This window comes from Chaetura pelagica, unplaced genomic scaffold (assembly GCF_000747805.2).
Source record: "Chaetura pelagica isolate M959 unplaced genomic scaffold, ChaPel_1.0 scaffold72, whole genome shotgun sequence".
Lineage (NCBI taxonomy): Eukaryota > Metazoa > Chordata > Aves > Apodiformes > Apodidae > Chaetura > Chaetura pelagica.
The window spans coordinates 1,527,773-1,551,619 of NW_009952560.1; the positions used below are offsets into that span (position 1 = coordinate 1,527,773).

General features: G+C 36.8%; 1 protein-coding gene across 1 annotated transcript in view; it reads right to left on the reverse strand.

The window, feature by feature from the left end:
- Positions 1–200: 200 nt before the first annotated feature.
- USP32 (ubiquitin specific peptidase 32) overlaps positions 201–23,847 on the reverse strand; it is a 51,901-nt gene continuing 28,254 nt past the window's right edge. Inside the window, exons 11-34 of the mRNA XM_010009111.1 lie at positions 23,427–23,488; positions 23,207–23,309; positions 21,679–21,871; positions 20,343–20,518; positions 19,524–19,664; positions 17,306–17,423; positions 14,909–15,063; positions 13,995–14,076; positions 12,541–12,615; positions 11,682–11,820; positions 11,299–11,404; positions 10,470–10,643; positions 9,823–9,997; positions 9,100–9,251; positions 8,253–8,364; positions 7,491–7,702; positions 6,369–6,553; positions 5,693–5,779; positions 4,481–4,601; positions 3,666–3,857; positions 2,792–3,083; positions 2,006–2,436; positions 1,582–1,674; positions 201–1,036 (exon numbers count right to left, since the gene is read on the reverse strand). Of these exons, the coding sequence (XP_010007413.1) occupies positions 863–1,036; positions 1,582–1,674; positions 2,006–2,436; positions 2,792–3,083; positions 3,666–3,857; positions 4,481–4,601; positions 5,693–5,779; positions 6,369–6,553; positions 7,491–7,702; positions 8,253–8,364; positions 9,100–9,251; positions 9,823–9,997; positions 10,470–10,643; positions 11,299–11,404; positions 11,682–11,820; positions 12,541–12,615; positions 13,995–14,076; positions 14,909–15,063; positions 17,306–17,423; positions 19,524–19,664; positions 20,343–20,518; positions 21,679–21,871; positions 23,207–23,309; positions 23,427–23,488 (3,750 nt within the window). The 3' untranslated portion in view covers positions 201–862. The remainder of the gene's footprint in view (positions 1,037–1,581; positions 1,675–2,005; positions 2,437–2,791; positions 3,084–3,665; positions 3,858–4,480; positions 4,602–5,692; positions 5,780–6,368; positions 6,554–7,490; positions 7,703–8,252; positions 8,365–9,099; positions 9,252–9,822; positions 9,998–10,469; positions 10,644–11,298; positions 11,405–11,681; positions 11,821–12,540; positions 12,616–13,994; positions 14,077–14,908; positions 15,064–17,305; positions 17,424–19,523; positions 19,665–20,342; positions 20,519–21,678; positions 21,872–23,206; positions 23,310–23,426; positions 23,489–23,847) is intronic.

Below are 23,847 nucleotides of genomic sequence, written 5' to 3' on the forward strand. Positions count from 1 at the left end.
GCTCAAGCACCTTTCCTTCCAAAAGCTGGGAACATTTTGTGCAATGTGCACAGTTTAAGACACCATGCGTGTAATCACAACTACTCTCTTCAACCTGAAGTTTCTTCTTGAGGCATCTCAAAACTTTGAGACCACACTCTTCAGGCAGAAAAGCCATTCCTGAAACACGTTGATCCGCACAGCCAACACGTGGAGAAAACACAATTATAATAAACCATTCAAGTGTAGAAAATAATCTCTTCTCAAATTATGATTTGGTTGTGCTCCCAACATACAGAAAGAAAGCAACTGACACACACTAGTGGTGGCAAAACTGGAAACGTCTTTTACTTGATCTTCATTCTTTAAATTTGTGCACTTTTCATTCTCTTGCTTTCCCTGTTTTGCCAATAAAATGCAATAAAACTGCAGGAAAAAGGAGGTAGCAATATCATGTTGTCCGAAGACAACACTACAATTTTTTTCTTTTCCCCATTATCTTAAATCTAAAGAGAGCCTTAGGGGTTTGTTGGAACAGTTGGTAAACTCAACACAACTTTGTTTAGCTCTTATTTGGACTATTAAATTTAGCTCTTATTTGGTCCTGGTTGGCTTTTCTCAAACCATTTTATTTAAAGGCCAATGGCAGTCTCAGCCTGATGTCTAACATCAGAAATGTTTAGAGCATGTCATGAGATAACAGAACAAAACAATACTATCTTTATATTAACTGCTATTTAATTAGGGTTTTCTTTTTGTGCTTTCAGATCAAAGGGTACAATAACTACACTTAGGTTATCTGTTTCAGTAACATTTTTGCCAAATTTAAGTTTCAGGATGTTACCTCTCACATTCTCAAACCAGTCCCCAGGAGATCACCTGCTTACTGTAAAACACAGTACTTCTTATAATCTGATTCAAAATCTTCATCCATGCTGCTCGTGTCTGCCATCTTTTTGCCATCTATCTTTGGCAGAAATTGTGCATAGTCCACCCCCTGCTGCTCGTAGAAAAGAATGTAGGCAGAGTCAGTGTCGATTTCATCGGGATGCAATTCCTGCAAAATTCCAAAACGGAACAATTGTCTAACAATTGTGTTCCTGTCTCTGAACTTCAAATACACACCATCATCCTAGAAACAGTACTTCTAACTGGCTGTTTACAACCAGCATCACATTCTCTTCTTACAGCTATCAGGCTCCATTACTTACTTGAAAATATGACAGATTTTATAGTCATGAATGCAAATACCTAGAAATGTCAGAACTTGATTATTCAGTAATGGAATACAAAACTGCTACCATCATGAAAAAATATTCCTAGACTTCTATTTTGACTAAGTTTTCCATCCTTGTACAATATAAGCATCTTTCTTTAACCATGGTAGCACAGATGTTAACTCGAAAAAGCCTTCATGTACAATTTTGGTTAACAATTTTAATATTTATCCAATGCAATTCTGAGATATTAATAATTTCAAGTAACAGTCTTATGTGGGGGGAGAAGACGGGTCGTTCTCCACACAGTTCTCACCAAATATCAATTTCTTTAGCTCTAGGTAACCACAATGAAAATTAATTACTACAAAAATAGATGGTTTACCTTACAGCTACTGTCATTGTAGCAGTACCACTTGTTGTTCGGGTTTTTGGCGTAAGTGACATAATGACCCCCTCCCATAATTCCTGAATGGCACTAAGGAAAATGAAAAAGGAAATAAATTCTGGATCAAAGATCAGAATTCACAGAATAAATGGTTCACAAATTGGTGAGCTTTAAATGAGTGACAATGGCCTGTGACAATCTCTGCATCTGGAGCTGAATAAGCCTACATACTCATCATGCACAGACAGACACACTTTTCAGTTGTACTCAGTTTATGGCAAATTTATTTTCTTGCCCATTGCTCTACATTGTTAGCCATTTCAACACAACCTTACTTTTTGTAATGAAAACAGAGGAACTGCATTACATCCAAACAATACCACATAAACTTAATTTACTTGTATTAAAAAAGTCAACTTACCGAAATTGCATATAGATTGTAAATAGGGTTAACACATACTTCTTCTCTTTGGTCATCTGTAATATCATCCTCACTGTGGTTATCAATCTGGCCGTTGATACTGCCATTACTATATGCATTCTGCTCACAGATGTATCCATTGGCTAAGGTCTCATTGTCCTGAGCACTATACAGTTCACTCTGGCTACCACCCAAAATCTGCCCTCTAGTGAGAGCATCACCTTGATCAGAAGTAAATCTCTGTTCCTGGTCAGTACCGTTCTCTTTACTCGCATCCAAATTTTCTTTGCTACTTGACAGTTTGTTTTTACCCAGCTGTGGGAGTCGCAGACGCCCTTTACCCCTTCCTAAAGTCCTTGGGCTACAATTTGGGCTACTGTTTTTGCTTGAAGGACAGCTGGCTCCACTCTTCCTCCCCAAAGATGGAGATGCTAAAACAGAAAACAAGTGGACTGGTAAGATAAGTAAACATACAGTCTAGATTTTATCTTTGTGCATACACATACATACACCTACAAACTGAATTTTTACTCTTTTATGCAGGAGCATATTCCTCACTCAGTACAGCCACCTACACAAGCTGACAGTGCCAGTATCTGTTGTCACTGACTAACAATTTTCTTTTTTATGGCAAAGCTTCACCAACCATTCCAGGGCAACAAAAATAAGCGCTGTAGTCCAGTAAGTGAAGTGCTCTGGCCAAAGAGACATTCACATTTTGTTCCTAATATAAATTATTTCCCCCAATATCAGCACCAGCTGCAATTTTTTCTCATTATTACCTACCTTTGATATTATTCAAGACAGTATTGTTGAGGGAGGATGGACTTCTGTTCAGTGTTTCTCCTTCTCCTGCTGTGTAAGTGTTCTGCAGATCCATTTTCCTAGACTCCCCTTGGGGAGTCCGTGGCTCAGGAAGGCTGTCAACCTGGAGTGATAGCTGCTTTCTTTGAAAATGACAGGGATCCCTTTGTACCAAAAAGGCACTTGGGTCAAAGTTTTCTCTGGGAAATTTAACAATTTTCTGAGACTTTATCCATCTGCCATTTACAAATTGAAATCTTTTCAGGTGAATGATCTAAGGAGAAAAACATCAGAGAAAGTTAAAAGAGGACAATGACATCACAGTAAGTAATTTCATTGTTTAAAAATACCTTTTCTTGCAATATGAACATTTTGTCTTATGCTAACTTAAAACAGTAACAATGCTGTAATGTGACAATTTGCATTTTGGGATCAAGCTGCTAAAATACGGAACTAATATTTTCATGGGGAAGTGATAGAAAAGGTTGCTTCCATTCAGTGGTCAGCACTGTGTGTTTTGAATGACCTACTGAATTTAAGAAGTGACAAATGCAAGTGGTTGCACAACTAGACAAAAGATCATGTTACCAGAAAAACTGCCTAAATGTGAATTCTGTGTCAGAACAGATGACACTGAATGCAAAACACCACCACTAAAGAGATGATACAAAAGGATGAGGCTTCTTTTATTTGCCTGCACTACAGAAATGCATGAAGCAAACAAAGTCAATGCCCCTCCTGAGACTGTGAGCAAAAGTAATCTTATTCAGAACAAGGAGATATACCTAGCAATTCAAATTAGTGAGCAATGTACTTGGGTTTTGTTGTTATAGAGGAAAATTACACAAATTCATACCAAAATAGGGGGAAGTCTCCAAAGATCCAGTTTTTTGGTGGCTAAACAGTGTGTCTTGCATTTGGAGCAGTAGTACATCTCATCCTCCCCCAGTTCTTCCTCACTGGTGAAGGCTCTAAGACAACTATCTAGATTGATGGGCTCTGCTTGAGCTCGTCGGCTTTGTTCAACACTTTCATGTTCTTCTACAATCTAAGGTGAGATAGAACTGTATTTGACTTGGAAACATATAGGAATTGCTCAGAGAAAGGCTCTAGTCACAGTATTATACAAATAATTTCACACAATTATTCAGGATTAAAGATAAAATCTAGATAAACTAACTTTTAGCAGAAATTAAATTTCAGTTATGAAGAGGCTTACATAGAAAAAATGCACTGTCCTTATTCCTGAGTTCTTACAAACTTATCCATAAAGCACATATTTACAGATTCAACTCAAGTCTGAACAGCTATTCTAGATTAAATCAGCTATAGACTTACCTTCAAATATGCTTTGTTGACTCAATGAAGAAATAGATTTACTCACATGCATAACTGTTCCTAGCACTGGTATGCTTAGGAAATGTATCAGATTAACATATTTTTAAGATATTGTGGAGGCTAGATCAAAAGAAACTCAAAACAGACATAAAATGCACTGTTGTGGTTACTTAGAGGCTTCCCTTCCCCATCTATTCAATGATTACTGCCTTCAGTTTCACACAAAATAGACAAAAGCGGCACCAGTTGCAAAAAAACCCACCAAAACCTGGTGAAACAGGTTGTGCTTCAGAGCTATTAATAAAGAGCAAGGGATTTGCACTAAAATGTTACCCGTTCTTGCGAGGTCTGGTAGCGCAGGTGCAGCGCAGTGGGGTCCCAGTCCACAGCGATGTACGCGTTCCCAACACAAGCTCTGTCTTCTGTGCACTCAATTTTGCAGCCCCGGCAAAATCTAAATCCAAATGTTAGAGGTGGTAAGTAAACTGCCCAATAACCAAGTTTCACATTCAGAAAAAACATCACAAAAAACTTATTTACTGTGAGAGTGACAGAGCCCTGGGACAGGCTGCCCGGAGAGGCTGTGGAGTCTCCTTCGCTGGAGACATTCAAACCTGCCTGGACACGTTCCTGTGTGATGTGCTCTGGGTGACCCTGCTCTGGCAGGGGCGTTAGACTAGGTGATCTTTCAAGGTCCTTTCCAACCCCTAAGATTCTGTGATTCCTTCACACTCCATTTCTGCTCCCTATTTTGTAACATGTGCACTCCCAAGATTCAGGCCTCATCTTCAGTGTAAAAGAGAGGCAATTTTATAGAACAATCAGTGTCAATTTGCTATTTCACTAAAAACTTCAATAGAAGCAGCTTTAATTGAAGCAGCTGGGTGAGATCAACTATCTACCTGTGTATTATGCTGACCAAGTCTACCTATAACACCAGAAAGCTACAATGGTTTGTTTCTCCACAAGTACTTTACAACATGATAGCTACTATACTTTATCTAGATACAAAAGACTTTTTTCTAAAATGAGTATTTGGTCTAAATATCTTCCAGCAAGAGTCTGAAGCTTTACTTAGCATGTCTTTGTTTAGGTAAAACTCCAAGCATGCTTCTAGGGTAATTTTCTTATTGTCTATTTTAGTCTTTGCTCTTCAAATGGCATATGGGCTAGCCAGGGTAGATGATTCACATCTAAAATTTGGGTTTGTTTAAAACTCCCACAAATCACCCAAATATCTACATATGTGCCTGCATACATACACACATGCACACAGAATACTGTAAAGGGTTAAGAGGGTTTTGATACTGTCATGTCTGTTTCCTACTTTAATGTTTTTGTGTCAACAGAGCTTGCAGCTCTGCAGGTCATAAAAGCTATTCTACAGTGAAAGTCTGCCACCTGAGGGTTTTTGGTTAAATTAGATTCCAGGTTCTTATTGTTTGGTATTACCTCTGAAGTCTGAAATGCATCAAGAACACATTACCATAAATTACATTTCTGCTGGAGTGATTCCATTCCTTACATCTAAAAAGGACAATTTACCTGTACCATGGACACCAAGCACAAGAATTCCCATCCTTCTGAACTACCCGTAGGGTGAATGGATACTGATATCCCATGCTATCATCACTGAAACAGAAGAGAACAACATGAAACATGCGCACTCATTCAGACTGCCATCTGCCCTCCTTCATTATGTTTGTTATGTTTACTCAAAAAAACTTAAAAAAAATCCCCTCAAAATTATAATTTTGATTAGGCTAAGCTATTAAACAAGATCTATCTTTAAATAATCTAAATTTGTCAGATATGAGTTATTAATCCCTGGATGAAAACAAATTAACCCATTTGTGTAAAGCCAATCCCTAAATGCAGCTAGAAGATATACCACATTTAGCTGTATTAAAAACGATTAAGTGTTATTTTTATTTAGTCATTATTAAATTGCAGGACTCTCAAATGATTTCTTCCAAAAGTAATCGACTAAATGGAATCTGCAGACAGAAAGCATTTGGGGTAAAAGCACACACAATTGTTCCTAACGTTGCTGACATTTGAAGTTTAATTATACATGAAAAGGCATATGTTCATCCAACAGAGGCATGATGAGAAGTCACAACTGATAATGATGAAGAATGATTGTATTTTTAAATCTTCTCAGCAAGTCTGTGCCACCGTATTATCTAATTAAAGCCAAAGACTGAGATGCCAAACTCACCAGTCCTGAGCATGGTTACTGGCTTCCTGAGGGGGGAGAGGGCTGGCCAGCCTGGAAACCTGGATCCACACTGCATCATACAGGTCTTTTTTCCGTGTGTGAACTGTGCAAGGAACAATGAGTGGCATTCCAAAGAGACTGGGACGATTCTTCTGAGATGAAAGAAAATATAATTCTGTCCGCATCTGCATATGTGAAATAAAAGAATGACTCAGGTGTGAACACACATTAACTGATGTTACCATAATTACCGGGGTGCTGACCTTGTTACTTATTTCAGGCTTTGGCATATAAAATAGATCACTAATTCAATCAAAAGTATTCAATTTCAGACATTTTTTCCAACATTAAATACTGTAAATTTTGAACACTGACTTGAAATTGCCTGAAAACTTTTTGCATTTTATGATACTATGTTAGTAGTCCACATTTGCTGTTTGAGAATCCAGCTCAATAGTTAGCTGCCACTAATTGAGAGAATAAAGCAAAAAAGCCTCATACAAACATGCAGTAAAGAAGGAAGTTTAATGGCCTCCTGGCCCACGACCACCAGGCTCAAAACACTTACAGACTCTAAAGTCTGGACACAGCACACACAGAACATGTGGTTATTTCACGTGTTCAGTCACCCAGCTTTGATATTTAAGAGTTTAACTAAACTACAGAAGCTTTTACAAAGAGTAGTTCACACTAACAGAATGACCCAGGAATGTACTATGTATCTTCGCTCTGTTTCTGTGTAAGACATAAAGGCTTTTCCACATAATGGGAAAGAAACGCATTTCTAGTAGCTCTTCTAATTACAGTTTTTTTCTGCTCAAAGATGTGGAACATTTAATCAGGGTGTTAGTGAATGCCCAGCTATGCATCTCAGCATTAAAGAACTGGGAAGCATGCCCACACTAAGGAAAGAAAAATACACCAGCATTAGACACGACAATTTAAATTTACAAGAGCTGTGTTCACGTAGAACTTGGCACTCTCTTACAAGGGAAATGCATCCATGCTCCCTCTTCTTCAGGAATAAGGATAAATTTATCATATGACATTCAAAAATCCTCTCTGACTTTCTCTCTAAGTGTCTTATGTGAACAATTAGTAACAACTGCAAAGCCTACTAACCATTTTTCTGTGGACTGCAATTATATACCCTGTGCAGGGGCTGTCGGAAAGCAAGGGCACATGACCGTTGAGAGTGCAGTTGGCAAGGTTACGTTCTGTTCCACATGGCACTACAGTATTTGGCATCCCATTTGGAATTAGGGTTGGTTTAGGAAGGTTCCCATTCATCATTATATTGGGTGTTCCATTAGCTGATGAACCAGTTGAGACACCTGTAGAGAGACAAAGATGTTCTCAATTATCTCCAGTAACCACAACTGACCACAAGATTTTTATCCTTTTCATTCTGTTCAATACATTTAAGGAAGTATCTTCTGCTCTTCTTAAGACCAACATCTTACCTTTTATTTCCCTCAACTTTGTAAAATCAGACCATGCAAGACCAAAGAGTAACAGAGGTGTTTACAACCCATACATGAAGCCACAAAAAAAAACTAAAGCCAAACACCGTGATTCCAGTTTTTTCTATGTTCTGCCTTAGAGCCAATCCATAAGTAATAAAATATTTTCCTGGTTTCTTGTCTCTTTAGTCATGTTCAGACTGCTATTCTACACATGATCTTAAAAAAGATTATGGGCCATGTCAGTAGATACTGAGACAGCTCACAGCTTCCTTGTGGATCAGAACTTTAACTTGCTGTCTTTTCTTTAACCCTCACTGTTTACTTATTACTAAGATGTACCATTTTCTCCTGAATTTCTCCAGGATCTAAGCACTGTGCATTTTAAATTATCAAGAAAATAAATGTGTTTTTCTTTTACCTGTTTGCACAGGACTTGATACTGATGTAGGGGATCCTGGAATTGGTATTTCAAATGCACACAAAAACCCACTGACTGATAACCGGACCTTCTGGTTGTCTTGAGGAAAGTTCTTAAGTAAAAAAGAGAAAATTAGTCAGACAAATGCTTCTATCTATGACTCAAACTCGTTTTGTTCTCTTGAAAACAGTTTATCTATCAGCTTATCTCTTCCCTCCCATATGCTTTCTTATAACTTTCTAGAGGGTAAAAAAGGGAGCCAACAAGCCCCCCTTTGCAGATGTGTGTGGCCAGACCCAAAAGATTCGTTAAATGGTTCTCTGAGCAAACTGAGAACACCAGTTTCATGCAGTTTTAATCCTATTCAATGACAGCAAAAAAAAATTGTACATCTATACACACATATATACACCCTGTACAGAACTAAGTTAGGCATCACTTATGCTTCCAACCTTCTGATAGTTTTTAAAACTCATTAGTGCACTCTAACTTGAGATTTATTACCTCAAGATAATTTTACCCTTTCTTTTTCCTAAAAATATAATTAGTAATCAATTCAATTAAACTGCAAGCTTCTACATCACTATTAATTTTGTTTACAAGTGGTTTATTTTCATTTAGTACTTTGATTTTAAATCTATTAAAAGCAAGCCAAGTTATGGTTTAAGAACGAAAGAAAAGTTCATCTAGAGATATAACTAAGCTGACTTTGTAATCACACGTGTAGTTAAATTATTACACAGTTCCTGTAAGCAAAGCTTAATGTCAAACAGAATGAAGTATGATGTATACAAACAGCAAACAAAGTATGTTGCAGTAATGATTCTTTTTTTTTTTTTCTTCTTACCTTTATATTGGAGCTATGCACTTCTGCAAGTAGAATCTGTTCTGGTTTTAGCCCACAGAGCTCACTCAACTGTTTTTTCAAACCTGTATATTTCTCATCCATGTTCAATCTCAGACCATATCGAACAGGTGTAGTACCATCTAATTTAATTACTTTAAAAGGGAAAAGAAACACTCTGGTCAGCAAACCAGGAAAGTTTTAATGAGAATAATACATTACAGCTACTTATCCATTATAAAGTATTTATTTCCCCACTTTAAGACATTATTTTTTTTTTCTTTTCATCTTTCCTTTTGCCTCTTTTGCAATAATTCATCAGCATTTCACATGTTAGGGAGGTTGTGGAAGCCCCTTCCCTGGAGGTGTCTAAGGCCAGGTTGGATGAGGCTTGTGAGGCCTGGTCTAGTGGGAGGTGTTCCTGCTCATAGCAGGGAGGTTGGAACCTGATGGTCTTTGAGGTCCCTTCCAACTTTAACCATTCTATGATTCTATGTTTCTGCATTAAGTCTTTTACTCAAGACTGAAAATAGGTCATCCATGCTCCATTTTTAAAGGTTTTTAGTTTAACTGTATTCCAGTTAAAATTATTGTACTCATATTCAAATGGTTATTTTTAATCATAAGTGCTAACATAAAATTTGGATGTTTTGTAGCTGTTCTACAGATACAATTTTTATTTTAGCAAGGACAAGCTTATATAGGGAGTTAAACATTACTACTCACCTGTAATTTCTAGGTGCATGTAGCTATCCATTGGCAAAGGCAAGGATAAAAAATTAAAAGGGTCAAATCTAACACTTATATGTCCACAAGTTTTACATTTTACTTGTGACTTCAGCTGCCCATGAAATAAATCTACAACAATGGATCTGTTTCTTCTCAGATGGTTTTCCCAGGCCTAAAACAAAGTACAAAAACACAATACCAAGTTAGAAAGTGAAGACTTCTTGCTTGAACTGCAGGAAGAAAGATACACTGGAAAACTTCCCCAAGTTTCATTTGCCTATGAAAATAAAATTATTTCCATCTAAGTTACCAATTTCTATTAAATAGGAAGTATTTGGTATCATTTAAATTATTCTGAAACGATCCTCAAGTATCTTGAAAAACTCTGGTACTCTACTTCTGAGGAGTCATTCAAAATTATTGTGAAGTATCATCTTTACAACTTTATTATAATACTTAGAACTAATTTTCACTTCACAGGTGAAACTGACTCCTTAAATCACAGACCTAAAGCTGTAAAGGACAACACAGTTCTGAAAGAGTATTGCCACAGACAGATTAATGAACAACTTAGCAGCTTAGTACTGTTGAAAAAAACATCCCAGCAAACAAACAAACCCCAAACGAAAAACTTTAACCCATACCTCTGCTGCTACTTCCCAGTCTGGTCGACCATCACTGTCTTTCAATTCAACATATGGCTTATCATGAACTCTGTTCAAATCCTCATGAAGACCATCCAAAAGAAAAGCCAGAAGCTCCTGTGAGTCTTGCTGTTGAAAGCCATTAAACCTTGGAGCGTATTTTGCTATTGTCCACTATAAAAAAAAGCCATAAGATTATTTAATATCATGTAACAGAAGTTGTAACAATAAATCAAAATTTTCTAGACAAGACACAAGCTGTCAAGAAGCATAAATTAAACTGCTAAGACTTGAATGTAAGCCCCTCAGCTTTCAGAACAGAAGAGCATTTACAGGCAGATTCATAATCTTTATCCCCAACAAGGGCTATAAAAGCCACATCTTATACCACAACCTCTGATTCATACCAGGTAAATCCTCTGACCTTTCAGCCACTGAACCATGATTATATTCCACAGAAAGCTGCTCAAGCCCAGAGCAACGGGACAGATGCACCCTGGCCTCCTCCAGGTGCACATCCTGCCCCTGCACAGCCCCTTCCTGAAGACCTTCACCACAGTCCTTACAGGAAGAAAGCAAATTCTGTCACCAGTTCAGAGTGACATACATGATGATGGACTGTCCAGGATGTGGTCATTGGCTTCATAGCCAGCTTCTAACATGCAAAATATAAGTCCAGGTTTCTTTCCCTTTGTCTATGAGAGATACTGATTTGAGTCCCAGAACCATTACAATACAGCTAACATCAGGAAAAAATGCACTAAAAGATTCCTGCTATTCAAAGAGATGATTGCTTTCTGCCTTGAAACAACACACATCAGAGGCTCACCCGCAGCTTTAACGGTGCTATGTTCTTCTGAGTTCCACTCCACAGCTCCTGAACCAAATCCCCATAGCACTTCGCCATGTGTCCTTTCATTCCTATCGGATTTGTCCTAGAAATCATAAGGTAATTAATACCACACTATTTTAAATAAAGTTCCAGCATGAGGATAAACGAAGTGCAAAGCCTTCTTGCTGAGCTGTTTTAACTCTCTCAGAAACTAGAGGTTATATTTTCATACATCTAACCTAGTATCTGCTGCACAGCTGATGGCTGACAATCCTGAACTTCAAAGGATTTATTCATGCTGTCAACTTCTGAAAGCTGAAACTCATTTTAAAGAAATGTTACAGCATCTAAAATGCCAATGGTCTCAAATAGAAAATTACCTGTTAAGTTCATAAAGATGTCTTCCTGAGATGAAATACCGTGTTAGAGGTTGTGTATTACTGACACACTGGATACTGGAGTTCATGAAGCATGTGTTGCCCAGATTGCTTAATCCAGTAGCACCTTTTTCAGTAGGAACTGAGAAAAAGAAATCATAATTATACCAGTTGTACAGATGTGAAAAATTCAGAATAGCATATCAGTAAGGTTACGAATGTGACCTTTTTACAATAACCAATTCAATTCAACCTGCTCCCAATTATGAGAACAGCCAGCACAGATGCAACAGAGGACCAGCCTGTTCCAAATAGCTGCTCTTTTTACTCTGCTTAACAGATATTAAGGTATTTTGTTGGATTTGATAAACCACTGTTATCAGTAAAATCCATGCAAACTATTTTCAGGTGAATAATTACAGCCCAGGAAAATTGTTGCTGCCCCCTTCCTGGAAGTGTTCAAGGCCAGGCTTGATGGGGCTCTGGGCAGCCTGGTCTAGTGGGAGGTGTCCCTGCCCATGCAGGGGCGTTGGATCTAGAAGATCTTTAAGGTTCCTTCCAACCCAAACCATTCTATGATGCTATTTAAATCTCTGGATTAATTTGTTAAAATCCTAACTACTCCTTATCTTAAAAAAAAAATCCAAAATATAAATACAAAACAGAACTTGCTATGTACCATTTGCTGCTGCATCTGAACATCTACAAGTTTATTTTTCTAAGTTAATAAAACAGAAAGAACAAGCAAAGCAGGCATAAAGGACTTCTTTCAATGTTAAGAGCACTTATATTGTTTCGACATAATATAGCCCCTTGGATTTTTCTTCTCATCATAATTCAATTACTGTGCTGAAACACTTACCTTTGTGTCTGTCTATTTTACTGCTGTTTGCTATAAAAGACATCTCTTCTGGCCAGCTCATGTCTTTGTTTCGAACTAGAAAGAGATATGGGAGGAGGATTTTTAAAAAGTGTGTTACTCCAGAGAGCTTACATAGTTGAAGAGTTTTAATTAACATTTTCTAATATTTGAGATTAGAAATTTGCTTATTTTTAGTTATTATTTTCGTTCAATTTCAATGCTTCCAGTCATTATTGGAAATCATTCTAATATTGGCATCACTCCAACCATGCCAGTAAGATCTTCAGAAAGGAGCCTTGATATTTCTTTCCTGTTGGATAACAAATTTTTCCAGCACTTATTTTAATACTTAATAAGGATCCCCCAGATTTGAACAAATCTGTTCACTTCATGAGTTATCACTAATTTATTTTTTTTTGCTATGAACCAAGTGTATTTCAAAGGGGGAAAAATTATATGTTGTTGAAGATAAAGCGGGCTCCATTTCACCTGAGACAGCAAGATGCTGCCCCTTTCTCTACATATAAATTCCCATTTCTTATCCTGTGTCTGGTGATTAATGCAGACACACAATGAACTGCATCAGCCACTCTGCCAATTTCAAATTGATTAAATATGAGCTGAGCCAAGAGTAAGAAGGACAAGTCCACCTAGCACACCAACCTGAGCTGTAATATCAAGCTACACCAAGTGAAACTCATACAGAAACAACACAAGACCCAGATTTCTGTCTATCCATGGTGATGTAAGGACAACAGATTAATTATGCACACTTCTCTTGTTAAAAAAGAAGCCAAAAAGGTCAAAACTAGTTGAAAACTCAGCTAATTTGTGCACTCTGATACCTTCAAAAAAGGTATTTGTGACTGATAGGACTGCTTATTGTAGCAGTGTATTGCAGAAGGATGAGATACAAGGACAAACTGAAAAAAGAAAGGCTGACGTTGTGATGCCTTTTCACAATGAGTGTCAGTCAACCTCAAATGTGTCAGGTTCTCTCCAGTAATTAAAATCTTAGAAATGAATCTGACATGGACTGAAACATGCAGTTTTCTTCACCTGTTGCTCTGTAAGAATGTGTTCATGCAAATAACATAACCTGAACTCTTGTAAAATTAGTGAAAGTAAAATCAGTTCACGAAAAGGTCTCAGATGTGCCCCATTGCTTTTGTTACATCTCTGGTATTTTAGTTATCACTGTTAGGGCAGTGGATTATTTGAAGCTTTAGTATTTATTTCAATACATACATATATACAGACATCTATTCACACATAATCTTCTCAAAATATTTCCAAAACTAAAAAAATTTGGGCAGCAGCCCTATATATTTGTGTAGTTTGGGCAATTACAGAAACGGGTTCTACACATAACTTATTAGCCATATAAATATATATATACACTCATATAAAAATTTGTTTCTAGTGTGTAAACTAATTATAGGCCCTTTTTATACCTTCTATTACCAAATGCTGCTCATCTTGGATTTTAAGATACTCCAGTCTGTGATCTTCATCATCCAGCAAAGTAAGATAGTTCTGCAGGAGAAAAAATACTTCATATAGTTATTACTTCTAGATTTAAAATTCCCTGAGGATATTTTAAATTAAATGAAAACAGTACTAACAATTTCTTCACAAAAATTAGCACACCAATTTCCTACCTATGTTAATTAAGTACAGTAGTTCATTGATCTCCAAAAGAATTTGTTCCATTTTTATTCAATTTTTTAATTTTATGTGGTATTTCTTTAGAATGAGAGACTTACATGCACTTAATGATTTGGAGGAATACATTCTGCTTGTTCGTTGTGATTTGTTCAGATACACATTTGAAAAAGATGCTGGATGCCTTCTGGCTTCTGTGCCAACACAGGCCTACAGCACCAAGTGTGTCAATGAAAGAATATAGTTTTATTTCCATTTAAAACAGTTTCTATGAAACTTTGTATCAAGCCTTTTAATAGGTCAGTCAATTACCAATTTTAAAATAAATCACAGGATAATTAGATGTTTATCAGTCAGACTAGTGGGAAAACAAAAGATAAGTTTTCTGGGTCATTAATACTGCAGTTTAAATTGCACTGCTTGGAGTGCAAGAAAACTCGAGAAACAAAGGGGAAGAGTTTTCCAACCAGGCAGTTAAACTTGAAAGGGAACTGAGGTCCACTATACTTGATCTTTTTTCCTGTGCATGTGGATTCAATAGTTTCTAGAACTGCATAAGGTACACAATATCCAATAGCTGTTGAAAGGCAGGGAGAGAGAAGAGAGAGAGAGAAGAGAGAGAGAGAAGAGAGAGAGAGAAGAGAGAGAGAGAAGAGAGAGAGAGAAGAGAGAGAGAGAAGAGAGAGAGAGAGACTGACATTACCTCACTGTTGTACAGCCAGAGGCGCATATCCTCTTCTTTTATACGCAGCCTCTGGGAGAGATACTCATGAATTTCTTTAATTGTTTGCATCCGACTGAAGCAGCCAGTATAGGCCAGCACTCTTTTTAAAGGAGCATTTGGTGAAGGTACATTCCCTGGATTCATAACCACAAGAAAAGGGCCAAAGATCATACATAAAACACAGGCCAACTGAAATCAGATCAATAACAACTTGTGCACTATACACACTGTAAGTAGTAGTTGTGAAAAAGAAGAGCACAGTTCTACTCCTTTGGTTTAGGGATAAAATAATGAGTTAGATTGAAAGCTTGTTGTTACTAACCCTTTGGGACAAAAAATTTGTATCACAAAGCAGATATATTTACATCCCTTCTTACCAAAAAACCTATTACAAAACTGCTCCCCTAAGGTTCTCATAGGAAATAAATATTTTAAAAGAATTTTTACAAGACTGGACTACTCTTTTTTCTTCTTCAAGACAGAGTATGAGACAATGGTAATTTTCAAAATAAAGGATTTCAGAATTCCATCAGAATTTTCCTTTTGTGAGAATACTGTAAGTAAAAAGTAACGTAAAAAAAATCAGTCTGATTATTCTTGGAAGTAGCATGACTTTGATTCAGCTCTTATATGGAGACAAATGCTGATCTGTGAGGATGAAATCAGTCTGGCAGTTTCAGAATAAAAGTATTCTTGGGAACTAAATTCCTCAAAACTTACTCTGTGAACATGTCTATGATTTTCACCTGAATTTCTCAACAATCTCATGCTTCCAACACAAATTAATTCCATCAGTTGAGATGGTTGCTCTTTTCTATAATATGAGCTCATCCTTAAATAAAAAATTTGCACAAGAGATGAGACAAACTTTACATGCTTTAATTTTTAAGCTTCTTTAATTTAAACTTAGGAAGTTTCTGTAACATATTCATGGCAAGCTTTTATTTTAGAGCCAAATCCTACTGGGCAGCTGCATTACTAAAGTAACCAGGGAAGGGACATTGTTCTACTTTCACTGTCAAAAGTTCAACAGAAAATAAATAGTACCAAACGAAAAGATGCAATATTACATGCAATTTAACAAGACAGTAAAACAATATTGGTGGTCATCTTGTAAGTCAGCAAAGCATCAGTTTTGCTTCACTATACCAAGCAAAGTATTTTTTAGGAATCAGAGGATTAGTTGTAAGATTACAGCAAGAAAGCATATTTAAACACTCAAAAAGATTAATAACTGATTGGACAAATATATTAGTGCAGAGCAAAATCATTTCAAATCAAGATCAAATTTGGCACATCAACAGATTCTCTTTATTTGAATTTGGGTAATTTTGGATGTCCAAACAAACCATTTTTCTGTTTTATTAGGTCAAGTTAGGAAAAATGAATTTGGGTAGCAGGCAGTTTCTGTAGCGGAACTTGATCAAGCAGGCAGGCACATGAAATTTGAGATTCTACCAAAGCAGTGACAAACTGAGCATCTGCATGAGATTTTTAAACACAGGCTAACACTAGTAAGGCTAAAGGATTTTGTTTTCAGTAGTCAGGCAAGTCCATTTCTGGCCATATGTTGCTGTGGATGCATATGTAGGTCTGTGTGTATCCAAACACACGTGTGAACATCAGCTATTTCTTCAAACCTTGTGCAGGGCAAGTACACAGCTGTGGGTACAGCTTGGCAACTGAAAACAAATCCTGCAACCCTCTTCAGCTGAGATGTGAAGATGCCATATGAAAATTATTGTCCATTACTTGTACAATCTTTTGGTGAGCATTACCATCATAATTATGGCAGTGATAGCTTAGTTGGATGTTTACACTTTCTAGTGATTTGTCTTTCTGAACTGCATTAAATAGTCTTCATTAATTCAAACACTTCCTTAAGAGTATTATATAATTTGAGGCATTAAAGCCTCTCTTCCCAAGTAACTCAGAACCAGCTGGCTGAACAATGATTTCATTTATTATACCTCTGTACTCTCAGATACACACCCACCCCCAATGCACAGATGCATTATCCTATGGCTACAAAATTACCTACCAACAGGATTAATCAGATCTACCCTTCTTAGCCATTTAGTTTATGCAGTGCTCATTTCTCACTTTCAACTCGCCAGTCTATTTGCAGTAACTGTCACTTAACCCACTTCACTGCAAATGCCTCTTCCTTTCAACAGAAGATGGGAGGAAAGCCTTGAAATCTTTACCAAACGCTGATTGTGCCTTGCAGTTGATTAGCTGGTGCAGAAGCACAGTGGCAGCAAGATTCTACAGCTGCAGGTCTCGCTTTCTTAGAAACTGCACACTGATGTTCTTGCTGCATTCTTAAGTTACCTCTAGGTAAATGCTGAGGAAACATTCTCAGGCTCATCATACCCATATTCACCCAGATGTTGGACTGCTGCGTGCGGGTGGCCGGCTGCTGCCGCAGGAAGAGCAGGTAGCGAGGAAATAACTCGAGCTCAGGCACATTTGTTTTGCTGTTTTTGATGACCTAGCAAAGACATTTAAAACACATTTTAGAGAGTGCTGTTCCAAACGTGTAGGAAAATCCCAACAGGAATAGGAAATAATGATTAAAGCAGATGGTTAAAAAAAACCCCAAACAAACCAACAAACTATGTTTTACTAGTAGGTGAGAAATCCTGCAAACTTCTCATGAGATCCTAGGCAAATATCCACAGGAATAACAATTTACTGATTTCTAAGCACTTTTTGAAGCTTATTACTTGCAGATTGTCAAAAGCAAACAGCTTATTTAGTGGAGCCTATTTAGCTTCATGTACAACACCACGGAAAGAACATTTTTATCATTGCTGATAAGGATGCCATTTTCTGGAAAGACCAGCACAGAGCGACAAAGATGATTTAGGGAGCAGAACATCTCCTTTAGGAGGCAAGGCTGAGGGATCTGGGTCTCCTTGGCTTGGAGAAGACTGAGAGGCAACTTCATTAATGTTCACAAATATGTAAAGGGCTGGTGTCAGGAGGACAGAGCCAGGGTCTTCTCAGTGATGTCCAGTGATAGGACAAGGGGCAATGGGCGCAAGCTGGAGCATAGGAGGTTCCACATAAACATGAGGAAAACCTTTTTCACTGTGAGGGTGACAGAGCACTGGAACAGACTGCCTAGAGAGGTTGTGGAGTCTCCTTCTCTGGAGACTTTCAAAATCTGCCTGGACACGTTCCTGTGTGATGTGCTCTCGGGGATCCTGCTCTGGCAGGGTGGTTGGACTAGATGATCTTTCAAGGTGCCTTCCAACCTCCACCATTCTGTGATGCTGTGATTCTGTAATAGTCCCTGCTGTGCAGTGGGAGACTGGGACTGTAGGTGCAATCAAATGGCTGTCAAGAATTGAAGTGTTCTGATAACTGAAGTGTCAAAATATCCTTAATTATGGACTGAAAAGCTACCACTTGTACATATATTTTTTTGCAGATAGGAGACACAAACTAAAATTCTCTCATTCTGAACAGAAATTTCTTTTCTAATGACCCTATAGCAAAAATCTCAAGCACATTAGTTTTTTAGGAAGAGATGTGGCCTTTTCTGGATCATGAAAGGTGTTTGTTTCCATGGAGAATGTGTGGGAGGAGGGTAACAGAAGCCAGTGATTTTTCACTGTAATGTAATTGCCAGTACTAGGTTAACAAGACCAAATCCTCAAAAATCATACAGCTAATTCTCTCCCATTTGTGACACTGAATATGTGTAACAACAACCACCTAATCTCTATTACTACTATCAAAAAATCCCATCATATCCTTTTATTTAAAATGTAGCTCCTGTAAGACCTGACACACAATAAAAAAACACTACATGGACTAAATATACTCAACAGAAATAGAAGAAAGTTTCTAATGAACAGACAACACTACAATTTTTCTTGTTTCTAACATCAGTCTATTTTTTAATAAATTCAGTATTAACAATTCAAGGCTGGCCAGCTTTAGTTCCAAATTATTATGACCTATTAATCATATTGCAATACTACACACAGAGAAACAGATAGCTCAATAAATTCTGAGTAAGTTATATGATTCAGCAATGTCTACTGATATATAATTACTGTATCTTTCAGAAACACTGTTGCCATTTTAACTGCAACAACAACAAAATCTCATTCTGATAACATACCTTCCACCCACTTCACAAAATTTTGAGAGAGGGAAAATGCACTTTCAAGACTGCAGGTGTCCCAGTTTTAATTTTATTGGTTTTGCAGACTTGTTGAAAATTTATCTTAGCTTTTCAAGTTGAGTGTTTTGATGCCAAGTCTTTAAATCTCAAGTTTACCTTTGTCTGCTTTAGCAATCATGCTCAGTCGACCAGCACTTTTTCCCTGTTGCAGCATCTCCAGAGGTTTGTGCTGCAAACCTCCAGATAAATATCAACAACTTTCTATCCATGTCTATTTCTGAGACTGCTTTTTATTTTTTTTAAGAGTTTTTATTTAGACTACTCATTTTGGATGAAGTGAGAGATGAACACAAAAGATTGCCTTGTGCATCTGGCAGAAACTCAAACACTTTAGATTGTTTATATTATTTTGGTGGTTATAGCAAATAAACAGTGTCTATAACCACAACTTACCGGCCTGGGCAAGGACAGATTTGCTCCATACCAATGGTAAAGTGCTCTCCAAACTGGTTCTGGTACCATTACATAGTCCTTTCCTTCAATCAGTTGTGGAGATCGCTTCAATCGTCCCCCCTCCATTGTTAATGACGCAGCCTTCAAACAAAAAGGGGTTTTGTCAAATCTCAAAAACTAGCACACAGATTTTAGTTCAAGAACACAGAACACTGTTCAATTATTAAAAAACATTTTAAGTAGCAATTAGCAACTGCTCTTCACACTGCAAGATGGTATTTAAATGTAACAATAAGTAGGGGTCAAGTTTCATTTCATTCTCTAAAAGGCTGCCCAGTGTAAAATTCATGTTTCTCTCTTTTGTCACCTGCTCCAACAACCTCAACACTGTACAGAGAAATCCAACCTGAGCTCATCACTGACAGTGCTGCTCTGAATGGGACATTTTGTTTGTATTTTGTTTTAATGCAACAACAACAAACTCTTATATTGAATGCACTGAAGCATTTAATTATTAAAATATTTTACATTTAATGCTGAAAGCTGTGTTTTCATAAATGCTTTTTTCATCCGTAGGTTTTGTTTAGGAATATTCTGAATGTTGCTCTTCTCACAAAACACTAATTAATAGCCTCAGAAGCAGAACACAATTTTTTCCTCTTAAAATGTAAGGAAGAAACCCAAACTTTGTTCTATGACAAAGCACTGTTAATTTAGAACTAAGCTACTTGAGAACTAAGCTACTAGCTGAAAAAAAACCAACACAAAAAGCTGTGATAAAAGTAGGCAAAAAGACACTTTTTCTATCGATGCACTTACCTTCACTGGTTCTTGTGTTACTAGGGGTTGGTTATCAATAGCTCCTGGTTTCTGGGGATTAAGTTGTAGCAAAGTATTCCCATTGCTTCCAAGGAAACACTGGTTATTATTGTCTGAAGTATTATGCTGCCTAGCAAAACCTACATCAGTCCCTGGTGTGCCAGGGTAAAGAGAATCTGTAACAGAATACAAGAGAAAAAGAGTAAGTCTCTCTATTTCAGTTCATGAGTCCATGCCATAAATACAGCAGTTAAACTGTTGTATCCTTTCTGGGTTTTTGTCTTTAAAAAAAGCTGAAGTTTCTGTCCTTCATATTCCAGTAAAACACGCAACTCTTCCAAACTACAGAGTGACAAATATAGTAGAACTCCCAGAAAAGCTAAGAAGTGGCTACATGCAATCTAAATACCAAAGCAGATAATTACACAAATACTGGTTTGAAAACAGCCTAACTAGGTTTGTGTGAGCAAATTTGCTTGACATCTGCTTGTTACCTGGAAGTCAGAATACCAACTCTTGAAAAATCCTACCTTAAAAAAAATTAATAAATACGCAATAATGCCTTATTTTTTCCTCTTGAAGCAGCACATTTTTATTCTTACAGAACATCTTTTTGTTATGCAGAACACTAAATCTAAATTCCATGTTAGAAAGAACCTTTAATCTAAAACTTGTCTCCCCTTCTTGTCCTTCCTCTATTCTCCAGTCCCCACCCCAAAAATGATTACAGGAATTTATCTATTTAAATTGAAGTTGCAATTTTAAGATACAGATTTTAAAATACCAGATGCAATATTTACCTGGCTTATAATGGAACAAAACATCTCAAATTCTCATAAGAACTGGCTGAAAATCATCACTAAAATATCATCTTCTTTCACAAAGACAGCTCCTGGAATCTGCACAAACTCACCTAAATCACATGCCCTGTAGAAGTCTAAGTTACTTCTTCCTAATTTATTTTTTTTCTACTTCTCTCCTCTTTGTAATAACTGAGGTCATCTCATTGCAAGACATAGTACAACTAGGTGTGAGATAGAAACAACTTCATGTGAAGGGGAAGAGAAATCCACCCAAAGAATAAATGATAGGACAAAATATCTTCATGGAAACAATTCTGGAAATATAAAAGATGAATTGCTGTTTAAGAAAGACTGCTTCTTGTCTATCCAGCACAGATTCAAAAAGTCCTAGTAATTCACCAACATCCACATGTTGGCCACTTTTGCAATCTAAACTGTGTTATCTTTTTGCCTGGAGGAATCCATGCAACATCTAGTTTTCTCAAAACCTGTTCTACAATTAAACCTCCAAGGAAATAAGACGTTATGCTTACTGCTGCTAGTAGTCTCTGAGGCTTCTGATGCAGTAGAAATATTATCTGAAAACTTTTCTTCTGTTGCACTGAAGTCATTAAGACCTCCCATTTTGTCTTCTCCCTGTTCTGAAGTATTGGCTGCAGCAGCTATGAGTGAATTCTTACCTCCACTCAAGACAGATGAAGGCTCTATCACAACAGGGTTTGCATCCTAAAGTTGGTAGGCAAGTAGAAAAGTTAATTTTAAGCCAACATTGAAGACATTTACCATCAGCCAAAACAATCACCAACATTCACAGTTGTGTGACTATTTCTGGGGATCACAATGAACTTTAGAGAAAAAAAACCCCAAAGTTTCTAGATTCTATTGATGAAAAATCTGTAGAAGCAATCAGACAAAATTGTTAAACCAAATGAATAAACTGCACAATATAAAAATTGTAAAACAACAGAATTATTTTCTGTAGATACATAGTTCACAGCCTTTTTATTTTATATTGCCCCATAATTATCACATGACTAAACACAGTACCATGACTGTTAACAGAATTGTGCAGTGAAAAGTATAAAAACAAGACTAAAATGTAAGTTGGAATTACAGTAATTATTTGCAGGGTTTCAGAGAAATGTTGAGTGTTCTTTTTGGTCAGGAGGCAGACAGAGTGACTAATGGCTTTGTGCTGTTCTGCAAAGGATGAGGTACGAAATCATGTGCACATCTGAGTACTGGTACTATGACAAGGATCAAATTACCCAGTATTACAGGCCTATAAGCCATCATTTGTCCAATTCATTGTGCACAAAGAATAATTGTAATTACATAATAAGTTAATGCATACACTGCAGTTTTTTGAATATTTTTAGTTATTTGTATTAATAAAACAACTCAAATATTTCTGATGACTTACCACTATATAAAACTTTTTGAGAAATCATTCCACTTATGTAACCCACAAAGAACCCTTCTCTCCACCTCAATTAAATGTTTCTAAATTTAATTTTATTAAATAAGCTTTCTTTTGTCAAATTCATAGTGACGCTTTAACTTGAATCTTTTAGTTGAAGTGTATTAAAGAGCACTCTCGAATTATAAGGTTTTAGTAGGACTCCTTTGATCACCATCAGGTACTAGACTATTTTCATCATTGACTATAAATCAAATTATGCCAATTTCCTCCTTTATTTGTCCAGAAAATGCAGTGTCTTTTTGTGGCTCAGGCAAAGTCAAAACCAAAACAGGCAGGTTTATTACCAAATAGATCGAAAGAAGACTATTGTGAGAGTATGTTTTTATGAAAAAAATCTTTGGACACACAGCAATGATGAAACAAAGTACAGAAGGAGGTGACAGTTCAATGAGATGATACTGGAAAGCTCACCATGTGACAATGATTCAGCAAAATTATTTTCCACTAAGAGACAAGTGATGCTTAATTTCAAGCATTATTTCTTATAAGGAGTCATTTGCTCCACACTCTTTTTTTCATCAACATCTTCACAAATAAAAATAAATCAGTGATTCAATATGGATTATTATTATACTTACATATTTGACATATTCTTTCCACTGGTGCCACCATGGCATTGCAATAAGAAACCAGTTGTGTCCTGGCTGAAGGCCATACCTGCTCTCTCTTTCTAACCAGCCTCTGCACATAAAGAATGAACAACATGAAATAGTAGTTGAAACAGGGAAATTACAGTCCTTTTGAAATTATCAAAAGGAGATTCTGAAACCCATTTAAGATTTTGAGAAAAACACTCACCTAATAATCTGTCCTTCCTCTTCTGGAGTGGCAGGTCGCAGCCCCAAAACTATATGACACACCTGTAAAAATAAATTAAATCTTATTAACAACTAGACCACTATGAAACAAGCATTGGATAAAAGAAATAAATTAACTCTAATGGAACTTTTCAAAAAAATCTAAATTATGCAGCAAGATCACCTACAACTGAACAAATCACTAAAAAAGGAGTGGTTTTGAGCTATGAGATTTAGAATCTATTCCCACTCTTAAGACAAAAATACCAAGAATGTTAAATGTTCCAAGACAAATCAAGGTGAACAGAAAATGAATTTCCACTCTTCATATCTGAAGCACAAGCTATGAAATATCACAGTAACTGATATAAATTAGATATGCAAAAACTTAAGGTGTCTGTATGTACTGGCGAGAGGGAAAG